This window comes from Protopterus annectens, chromosome 1.part0, assembly GCF_019279795.1.
Source record: "Protopterus annectens isolate FY-2018-M chromosome 1.part0, PAN1.0, whole genome shotgun sequence".
Taxonomy (NCBI): Eukaryota; Metazoa; Chordata; order Ceratodontiformes; family Protopteridae; genus Protopterus; species Protopterus annectens.
The window spans coordinates 584,685,313-584,697,167 of NC_056725.1; the positions used below are offsets into that span (position 1 = coordinate 584,685,313).

The 11,855-nt window shown below is 39.8% G+C and overlaps 1 protein-coding gene across 1 annotated transcript in view; it reads right to left on the bottom strand.

The window, feature by feature from the left end:
* The window catches only part of TGFB2 (transforming growth factor beta 2), a 903,020-nt gene that overhangs the window by 119,489 nt on the left and 771,676 nt on the right, over positions 1-11,855 (bottom strand). The window contains exons 3-4 of the mRNA XM_044061434.1: positions 8,991-9,123; positions 8,755-8,865 (exon numbers count right to left, since the gene is read on the bottom strand). Of these exons, the coding sequence (XP_043917369.1) occupies positions 8,755-8,865; positions 8,991-9,123 (244 nt within the window). The remainder of the gene's footprint in view (positions 1-8,754; positions 8,866-8,990; positions 9,124-11,855) is intronic.

Here is an 11,855-nt window from a genome sequence, read left to right on the forward strand (position 1 = left end):
GTCGGAATCTCACCCTTCTTTTCTTAACTATTCCTCGTAGCCCAGTTTCTGATCTGAAATAAAAGCATACTCCAAGACTCTAGCAAAGTGCAATTGCTATCCTCTAATCATATAACTTAACCTCTTCATTCCCATCTACATACCTTGCTCTGACTCTATTTTTGATTATGATTCTTTCAGCATGCCAACTCTGATGCCACTCTATATATAATGCATGCATATATTGTGTTTTTTCCACCACGCTGTATATAATCTCATTTATCTATTGCCTTTATTCCCTCAAGCAAACTATGATATTCACCTTGTAGGTATGTATCTATATTTCATTTTGCCAGTCACTTTGTATATGTCGTCATATCTATTGTGTTTACCCTGGACTGAGACTGAAATGGGTCCAATCAGTGCTATACCCCATTGAATAAATTCAGAATAAATAAAAAATATGATGTTTTAAGGTGAGAAACCCCTTCAAGACTTAATGCTTACATCACACATGAATAGGTTCTTATAGCTGGTTAGGCTTTCAAGAATGGCTTTGCTGACATTATACGAATATAATTTATTTGTATCAAACCACATGACTCAGGACTCATCACTTATCATTACATGTCAGGCTTTTACTAAAAGACATACAATATAAGTGATATAAATGATCTCTTTTGGTGGATGTAACCACATAATTTTGTGGTCATCTGTAAACATAGAGCAGCATCCGTATTTATAAGCCATGAAGAAATTAAAGAAAAATGGACAAAAGCACAATTCTCATAGACATGCTATATGGTAAGCATCTGTAAGCAGAATCTGTTTTTTTACCATCATTTTGAAGTCATGTCATCAGGTGTATGTCTGGCCTAAAAGTTCACAAAGTACAGTTGTGTACACTTACCATAAATGTAGATGTTAGAGTGTATTCACTGTTGCAGTCATTACACTTGGGTTATCCTGCTGGCAGGCTACCCTCAGTCGGCCTGAATTCCAAAGTCCTGGTCCGGCGTTGGTTGCTGTCGCCTCTTCCCTGACGTCAGTGCGCCAGGAGTATAAAAGATGCAGCCGACGCCATTTTCTTCAGTTTTTCTTGCCCCAGATGTCAGGTGCCCCCCAAAGGGTAGGCTAAAAATATGCCAATAAAACATGCATGCACCAAAATATATGTAATACCTTCATCTATAAGCAAATACACCACACAGGTTGTATAGGTTAGAGAAGAGCAGATAAGATACAGCAAATATATGGGGGATGGTGGGTGGGTAACCTGGACTGCAACAGTGAATACACTCCAACATCTACATTTATGTTAAGTGTACACAACTGTACTATGTTCTTCATGTTTCACTGTTGCAGTCATTACACTTGGGCTGAATCGCAAAGCTAAGGTTGGGAGGCTGGAGCTAAATAGCATTAGGAGCAGCTATGAGGCCCTGCAGAACTGCAGTGGCAAAGCCTGCCCTGGATTTAGAGTAGAGTGGTAAATGATAGTGCTTTGTAAAGGTGTGCACTGAACTCCAGGTAGCGGCCTCTAAAATGTCTTTGGTTGGTACTCCCCTGAGGAAGGCTGCTGAAGTGGCTGCTGCTCTGGTTGAATGTGGCCTAATGCCCTTAGGCACTGGCTTGCCATGTTGTGAATAGCAGAAACAAATGCAGTGGTCTATCCACTTTGAAATAGTCTGCTTTGAGATAGCCTTTCCTTGAGATCCTGCAGCATATGCCACTAGTAGTTGCTCTGTCTTTCTGAAAGCTTTGGTTCTGTTCAAGTAGAAACGTAGCTCTCTGTGTATGTCCAAAGAATGCAGAATTCTCTCCCCCTTATTCTGTGGGTTTGGATAAAAAGTAGGCAGATGAATAGTTTGGTTAAGGGCCACACTGGATACTATCTTAGGCATAAATGTCGGGTTTGTCCTCAGAGAAACCCTGTCTGGATAAAAAATGATAAAAGGTTCCACAGCCATGAGTACCTGTAGCTCTGAGACTCGTCTTGCAGAGGTTATTGCTAGGAGCAGAGCTGTTTTCCAAGACAAAAACTTTATATCAGCTGTAGTGGCTGGCTCAAAAGGAGGCAGGGTGAGTTTTTCCAAAACATAACTGAGGTCCCATACAAGTACTGGTGATCTCCTTGGAGGCCTTAAGTTTTTGGCTCCTCTGAGGTACTGCCTTAACAAGGGATGAGAAAAGATTGGTGGCTCTGTATTGTAATGAGCCGAAATGGCAGAGGCATGAATTTTAATTGATGAAAAGGATAGGCCTTTGTCCAGCATCTCAGTTAAGTATTGCAAAATCTGAGGAATATTTGGTACAACTGTGTCAATTCCTTGTGCCTGGTTCCAAGCACAGAATCTCTTCCATTTTCCAGCGTAAGATTTTCTGGCACTAGGCCTTCTGGCCTCCAAAATGACATTCATTACAGATTTAGTGAGAGGCGCATTTTGTATCACTACATTATCCTCCATGCTGCCAGATTTAAGGTCTTTAATTGGCTGTGCAGGATCTGATTGTTTTGTTGGGATAGTAGATGAGGTATTTGAGGCAAGGTCCAAGCCGGGCATTGAGACAAGTTCCTTAGGATTGGGTACCAGTGCTGGCGGGGCCAGTCTGGGGCCATCAGTATCATTTTTGGCTTCTCTTGGCTGACCTTTAGGAGTACCTTGGGGAGGAGAGGCAGTGGAGGAAAGGCATATACTGCTAAGCTTTTCCAGCTGAAAGAGAGGGCATCCACTTTCCATGCTTGTGTGTGATAAGTCCTTGTGCAGAATCTTTTTAGTTGGTAGTTGTGAGGAGAGGCAAATAGATCTATATCCGGGCATCCCCATTTCCTTGTTATCATGCTAAAGACTTGTGGATCCAATTTCCACTCGTGGGGATCCATGAGGTTTCTGCTTAGTTCGTCTGCCAGAGTATTTATCTTTCCTGGCAGGAATTGTGCCTGCAGATGTACTTGGTAAGTCAATGCTGTGTCCCACAGAGTCATGGCTAATCTGCAAAGGGGGTGAGAATGAGTGCCTCCCTGTTTGTTTATATACCACATGACCGTGGTGTTGTCTGTCTTTATCAGTAGTTGTCCCGGATGAAGTAGGTCCTTGAAGGCTGTCAGGGCATTCTGAACAGCTAGCATCTCTTTTTGATTGATATGTAGATGCATTTGGTTTGCGGACCATGTGCCTTGAATACATCTTCCTGACATGTGGGCCCCCCAGGCATAATCTGATGCATCCGTTGTTAATGTCTGCCTGGCTGGGGGTAAAGTGAATGGCTGTCCCTTGTTCTGGTGACAAGCCTTCGCCCACCAATGAAACTCCTGTTGCAGGCAGGGAATGAGGGTAATTATTGTTTCCAGGCTGTGGCAATGTTGAGTCCAAACACTTTTTAGGTACCATTGAAGTTTCCTCATATACAGTCTCACATATGGAATTAGTAGAATGCAGGATGCCATGAAGCCCAAAGCCTGCAGAATTTTTCTTGCAGATAACTGGGCCTTTGCTGCCAACAGGTTGAAATAGGTAGTCAGTTGCCTTTGTCTGGCATGAGATAAGCCATCTGGACAGATGTATTTAAGCTTGCACCCAGGAATATTATCTCTTGAGAGGGTACTAGTTTTGGTTTCTTTTCGTTGACTGTGTACCCTAGGCCTGTTAGAAATCTCTTTACAAACGCCAGATGCTGTAGTCGAATGTCCTTGTTCTCTGCTTGAATGAGGCAGTCATCCAAGTAAGGATATATTTGTATTCTTCTTTGTCTGCAGAATGCAATTACTGGTGCCAGGCACTTTGTGAAGACCCTGGGCGCAGTCACAAGCCAAACCTTCTTGCCCAGCATGGGCAGAAGTTGCTGTAGAGTCAACATTTTGAATTTTGGTATATCCAGAAATGTGTTTAGAATAGATAGGTCCAGTATTGGTCTCCAGGTCTTGTCCTTTCTTGGTTCCAAGAACAGTCTTGAATAAAATCCTTGTCCCTGCTCTTGCTCTGGTACTTGTTGAATGGCCCTCATGTCCATGAGGGATGAGACTTGCTTTTGTGCCTCTGCCCATTGATGTTTTGGCAGGTCTGGACAACCGTTTGTCTTGGCAGGGAATGGAAGTGAAACTTGTAGCCTTGTGACACTATGTCTAGGACCCATTTGTCCTGGGTTATTATGTGCCAGTTCTAAAATAAAAGTGCTAGTTTTCCCCCTAAAGGTGCTGCCAGAAGATAAGTGCTTGGTGCAGGCAGGGGGAAGTCATTGGGACTGTTTCCTGTATGGTTGTGATTTGTCTTCTCCACTTTTGGAGGTAGAAGCACCCCATTGTTTAGACCTGTATGAACCTTGGGGCTGGGATCTGCCTCTTGGGCGTTTGTATCTGCCCCTTTGTGGTCTGTCTGACACTGGAAAGGACCAATTCTTTGTAGGCCAGTGTCTGCTAAATCTTGGAGGCTGAACCTGTAAGAAATCCTTAACCGTTTGCATAGATTTAGCTTTGTCTTCGATTTTCTTAAACACCTCTTCTGCTTTAACACCAAACTCATGCTGTAATGGGGCATCTAATAATTTTGCTTTGACATGATCACGAAGACTTTGTTCCTTTAACCAAGCATGCCTCCTGAAGACAGAACCCATAACAGCGGCTCTGCAGGAGGCCTCCAAAGAATCAAAACCACATTGAAAAGTATGCTTTCCAACTTGTTCAGCTGCATGCAATAAATCCTGCATTTCTTTGTTTTCTGCACATTCAGAATTTGTCAACATTTTCTGTTTAAGCAGTGACATAATATATTGCTGATATTTGAGCATATGAAACTGACAATTTAAAGCCCTTATAGCCAAGGTAGCAGAAGTGTAAATCTTTTTTCCCCATCTGTCCAATGCCCTAGAATCCCTGTCAGAGGGGGTAGGGTTTTTTGCAGCAGAAGCCTTGACCCCTTTGGGACCCAGAGAGATGGTTTCTGGATCAGCAGCAGGGGTTTTGAAAAGGAATTTATGAGAGTCAGGGGCCCTGTAGTACCTGTCCGGCTTAACAGGAGCTGGAGGTAAGGAGTCAGGGGTCAGACTGGACTCTGAAAATATATCATCAACAATGTCTAACACAGGTGGAATAGCTTGGGGCCTGTGTTGTGGTAGTAAAAGGAAGTCTCTGAGCCTTTTCTTAGATTCTGAAAAATCTTGGCTCTCCCAGTGGAAATGCTCCCTCATGGTATGCAAGGTTTCCCCAAAAGAGTAATCCTCAGGAGGAGAGGCTGAAGGGATAGATTCTTCAGCATCAGAATCCTCATAGGGGAGGAAGACAGTATTCCTGATCAGAAGAGGAATCAGATGAAATGGAAACCTGATCTGAAGATTCATATTCTGTCTCTTGCCTAGGACTTTTATCAGGAGGGGGATGGGAACCCCTGATCAAAGTAATTAAGTCTTCGGCCATTTTGAGCATCTATTTTTTGGCCATGGAGGCCTGTCCATGAGGCTGTTGTACTTGTTTCTTTGAATTTAAGGGTGCTTTAGTCTTTGCCTTTGAAGCTGAAGTGGTTTTAATGTATAACTGAGTTGGTCTGAAAACACCCTCAGAAGCCGATGCCTGCTCAGCGGCTCCGGACCCATCTGAGGGAATAGTCTCCGAAGGTCCAATACTTTGACCTTCCAGCGGCCTAGGCGACTCCACGTGGGAGTCGGTAGCGGCCTGCGGGTCTAAAGTAGCTGGCGTCAGGGGCTGCGAAGGTGCCTCACTGAGAACCGGCGACTGGCTTAGAAGAAGCCTCGTCGTCAGTTTTGGACCTCAGATGCCTGTCCTTTTCTTTTTCTTTGCGTTTCTTGTGAATTCCGGTAGTCGGATGGCTATCCGACGACATGGTATAATTAAATCTTCTGCCAAAATAGTGTAATGCAAAATCGTACCGACGCTTAATAGTGCGTTGGTTAAATCTAGCACAAAGCCGACAACTAGCAATGTCATGGTCAGGGCCTAGGCAAGGAATACAGTAAGAATGAAAGTCCTTATGAGGTATTTGCTTCCCACAAGAAATACAATTACTAACTTTTTCTGACATCGGTCTGGAGCAAGAAAAAAGTTTCCCCAATGGGATACTTAGCTTTTAATAAAGACTTTGGATCTGAAATTCGAACACGAAAATCTCAGGAGTCGGCCGACCGACACTTGCGAACTGCTTATGCTTCGGGCACCGTGCGGCAAGAAAGACTGAAGAAAATGGTGTCGGCTGCATCTTTTATCCCCCTGGCGCACTGACGTCAGGGAAGAGGCGACAGCAACTGACACCGGACTTAGACTTTGGAATTCAGGCCAACTGAGGGTAGCCTGCCAGCAGGATAACCCAAGTGTAATGACTGCAACAGTGAAACACGAAGAACATGGGTTAGTTTGAGGTTTGCTTAAAGCACTTACTATACCTTGTGTGGTTTATAGTCAAAATACTTTGGAAAGGTTTAAGCAGATCCTATGTGCCTGAAAGCCTAAATGCTTGAAGACATGTGTATAAAGTTAAACTGACTGGACCAGTATTGAGTTAATTCAAGGATCAAAATCTACAAGGTGAATGAGTGGCAAACATTTAAGTAAGAGACATTAAAAACAAAACATCAGACTTGAGGCTAAATCACTTAAGTTAGATACTAGACAGTTGTCAGTTATTTTATGAACTGGTAAAACTATTGCTTGTTTACATATAGGTAGTGTATTCTTAATAATTAAAATTTCTGGAATAGACAATGGACAGATACATTTTCAAGAATATTACAGAAATCATGTCTGTCCCCAAGCTACAATTCATGTCTGTTTTAGCTAAAGCATGAGTTACTGAAGCAAGGTTTATGGCAGGACAGAAGCCTAGTAAACTATACGAAGAAACAAAGTCAATACACGCCTTGTGTGAATTTGTAAGAAAGTTTTGATTAAAAGTCTTGGTTAATAGTGTTTTGTAAATTGTGAAGATGTTGTCTATAATTAATATGGCATTGTTCGAGATCTTTCTCTGTTTAGAAATCTTTACCTGAAATGCTTACGGATTGCCTAACAACGTTTTTGGATAAAGTAAACTCATTCCATGCCTTTTGATGTTTTATAGTTTTACTCAGTGTCCATGAAAGTGCTTTAAATGTAGCTTTGCTTCCAAACAGTGGAAAGATGAGTAGGAACACCCACAGTTAACTAAAACACTATATGGCCAGAGATGGTCTACACCCAGTCCTTGCTGAAATGATTCTCATTGATTACACTACAGATGGTCGTCCAATCAATATCTAGACTACGCTTATAAAATGTAGGTCTTGACTCAAAAGCTAGGGGCTTAAGAAGCAGTAACAGAGAGAAGACGTTTTATTACATACCATTTAGCAGTAAGATACTCTATAGTTACTCTGCAAAAGATTAAGTACAACATGCATCTTCTTCTCAAGTAGTCGGCTGAAGTCTAAACTATCTGTCCTCAGAGGCACAAATGCAATCTATCATTATTTTGGAATAAAATAATTACTTATTTAGTGGTGATGTTGGGGTGACCAAAGGACAAATTAAATTGTGTGTCATAGAACCCACCACATACTCTTTTATATGATCAGACTGTACTACAACTCAGAGTAAGTAATCTGAATATCTCTGAGATAAAAAGACAGATTATGCAAGCTTTTCATCAGCTCCAATATACACATTTTAAATGCTCCATTCAGTGATTGAGATGTTGCATATAAGCATGACATAAAAAGAATGGTATAAAATGGTCTTATTTTCCTCAATATAAACTTGGGCGGCTGTGGCACTGATTGTGGTTTTATAATCAGACAGCAGCATAATCTACTTCACAATTTATGGGGGTAACCAAGACATAAGGGTGTGGATCCAGGCAAAAAGGAATGTCCTTAGAACTTTAATACAAAGTGATTAAATTACAGTCCTATGACTCAATGACCTGAATATTCACTGATCCTAGCAAATTAAATTAGCTTAATCACTGTAAGTTGCTATCATTTAGTTTGTTTGTTTGTGTCTTTTGGCTTTTCCCAGCTAGGGGTCGCCACAGTGGAACTCCGGTCCGCTAATGATTGGTAGTTGATTTTTACATGCCGAGTTACCAGCCCTGATGCACAACCTTCAACGAAGGTACGCCCATTCACGTATATCTCCACGCGGAAGATGCTCTAGCTGAGAATCAAACTGGACAGCATCTTACTGTGAGGCGACAACGCTACCGCAGCACCACCACCGCGGATCAAGTTGCTATCATTTAGTAAAACCCATAATATGTTATATAACTCAATTCACAGATGTAAAACAGAAATTGCAATATTTACAACCACAGTTTTTGTCATCAACTTGCCTAATAAGTATTAGAATTCCGTAGACTATCTCTATTAGGTTTCTATAATAGGTAAGACAGTATATATATATATATATATATATATATATATATATATATATATATATATATATATATATATATATATACACACACACACACACACACACATATATATATATATATATATATATGTGTGTGTGTGTGTGTGTGTGTGTGTGTGTGTATATATATATATATATATATATATATATATATATGTGTGTGTGTGTGTGTGTGTGTATATATATATATATATATATATATATATATATATATATATATATATATATATTTTATAGATATATATAGATATATAGATAGATATAGCTATAGATATGTATGCATGTGTGTGTGTATGCATGCATCTTATATTCCCGTTATTTTTTCTCCCTTGCTATGCAAATTTTGATAAGAGGATTGAAAAAGATCTAACTCTTCTTACCATAAAATCTTGCCTCCAATTCTTCACTCTTGTTTGGTATGATATTGTTATTTGATGGCATGAAAGTGCAACATGGACAATGTAGACTTATCCTGAATCCTAGGTTTCGATCTAAAAAAGCATAAAAGGCAATGGTTTTTACCTATTTTCAGTTTTCCACATAAACCATACTACACCAAACTATACATACTAAAGTATACAAAGAAGTACTGATATAAATGTAAATAAATTCTTACCTCGGTGATGAAGCCATTCACTCACGGCATCTGTGACATCAAATGAAAGCCATTCCCTTTCTGCTCTTGTTTTCACTACTTTACTGTCAATGTAACGTAGAGATGGTGAATTCCTCTCCTTGGACTTAAGAATCTGCAACAGAAATACAGTTATAGTATTACTGTGCATGGAAGTATCAGAAACTATTTGATGGAAATGAAACAGCTTAGACTGCCCATCTCACCAGGGTTCAGTTGTAAACACACACACACACACACACAAAATGTCTGTGCATTTTGACAACAATACCCTGAAATCAGCTATTTGTTGCTAGTATAGAAACACTTTAGTTTCTAGACACATATTTGTCAATTTACATATTTTTCCCATGTTGCTTCTGCCATTCCATTTGAAATTGCTATACTGTTAGCCTGACTTCAGGAATACAGACCCGTTACTCCATGCATTTGTTTGATTTTGTCTGCAGCAGGGGAGTTCCAAGAGTACACCTCTGCATTAAATGAGTCAGTCAAACTGTAATCAAATATATTTTTCCTGCAAATGTCTACAGATGTAAATGACATACCACATCAAGGAACTGTTGGGAGTTAACAACACAGCCATATTCTAATCGTAACAAACTTCTGAAGAACTAAAGGAGTATACCAAAGCCTCATTCACTAAGAAGCCAAACTTCATTTTAACTAAGTGTGGCCAAACTTGATTGCATATTAAATAATTCCTGTGGATATAAAACTTGCCACATGCTACTGCAACATAACCCCCCCCCCCAGTATAAAGGGCTACTGTAATCTGACAATGAAGTACTTTTATGTTCTACTCAAAGTACCATTCTTAAACCAGCATTTAAGTATAAATAATACAAATGATAAAAAATGTTAAAAGTATGCTGCACAGTGGTAACTTAGAGTCTGTCCATACCACCTGTAACTGATGCCTGATAAAGCTCTCTGTTTTGATCTCAGAAAAGTAATAATGGAGATAACCAAAAGATCAGATGTGTTAAACTAATTATTATAGCAATAACCCATGCCTGGGTGTGGGTAATGCTGGATTTACCCACAGTTGACCAAACAAAGCCAACCGTGGGTAAATCCAGCATTACCCACACCTAGAAGTGGGTTATTGCTATTATACAATGACATTATTTAAGAAAAGAAATAATTACTTTTCTTAAATAATGGCATTGTATAATGCCTCTTTACTGCCCTTCCGCAGCTGTCTGGTATTCTGCGGCAGTTCTGATGTACTGCGCATGCGTACGCAGTACATCAGAGCTGTGGGCAAAAGCAACGGAGAACGCAAGATCTCCGTTGCTTTTTTTTACTGTTTCGCTATGTTAAATGGGTTTAACATAGCGAGACAGCTTTAAAATAAGCAACGGATATCTCCGTTGCTTATTTTAAAGCTGTCTCGCTATGTTAAACCCATGTAATATAGCGAGACAGCTTTAAAAAAAAAAAGCAACGGAGATCGCAAGATCTCCGTTGCTTTTTACACACTGTGTCGTTATGTTAAAGGAGTTTAACACAGCGAGACAGCTTTAAAAAAAGCAACGGAGATCTCCGTTGCTTTTTTTAAACATGCGTCGCTATGTTAAACTCTTTTAACATAGCGAGACAGTGTTTTATACTAACGGAAAAAGTCCGGGCGACCGGACCTTTTTCCGTTAGTATATTGAGGGATTTACAACGGGCACGCTGGTTGGGCTGGCCAATCAGCGTGCACATTTTAGGGGAGGAATTGTATAAACACAAATAATCACGCATGGCTATGCCACTGCAGTGCTGTTTGTATTAATTTCATTACATATGTTACAGGATGACGTGTTAAACTAATTATACACAAATAATCATGCATGGCTATGCCACTGCAGTGCTGTTTGTATTCATTTCATTACATATGTTACATAATGATGTGTTAAACTAATTATACACAAATAATCATGCATGGCTATGCCACTGCAGTGCTGTTTATATTCATTTCATTACATATGTTACAGGATGACGTGTTAAACTAATTACACAAATAATCATGCATGGCTATGCCACTGCAGTGCTGTTTGTATTCATTTCATTACATATGTTACAGGATGATGTGTTAAACTAATTATACACAAATAATCATGCATGGCTATGCCACTGCAGTACTGTTTGTATTCATTTCATTACATATGTTACAGGATGATGTGTTAAACTAATTATATACAAATAATCATGCATGGCCATGCCACTGCAGTGCTGTTTGTATTCATTTCATTACATATGTTACAGGATGACGTATTAAACTAATTATACACAAATAATCATGCATGGCTATGCCACTGCAGTGCTGTTTGTATTCATTTCATTACATATGTTACAGGATGATGTGTTAAACTAATTATACGCAAATAATCGTGCATGGCTATGCCACTGCAGTGCTGTTTGTATTCATTTCATTACATATGTTACAGGATGATGTGTTAAACTAATTATACACAAATAATCATGCATGGCTATGCCACTGCAGTGCTGTTTGTATTCATTTCATTACATATGTTACAGGATCATTCAATCATCCATTCAGTCTCTGCTCTGTTAAACCAATAATACAAGGTCGTGGGTAGTTAAAGGCTTCAGCATTCAGTGAGAGCCAAGCATAGAAATGTATCCTGAATGGAGCACTGAGGCATCAGAGGATGCCTACAGACAGCATGCACCACATATGGACAGTTTGGAGAAGTGCCAGTCATTTAAAATTAAATACTAACAGAAATGCATTTATTCTTAGCATAAATAGCCAAAATATGACATTTGCAGAATTTAGATGATGTGCTGAGAAGAGGGAATCTACAGGTTTGCATCACAAAATAAACAAATGTG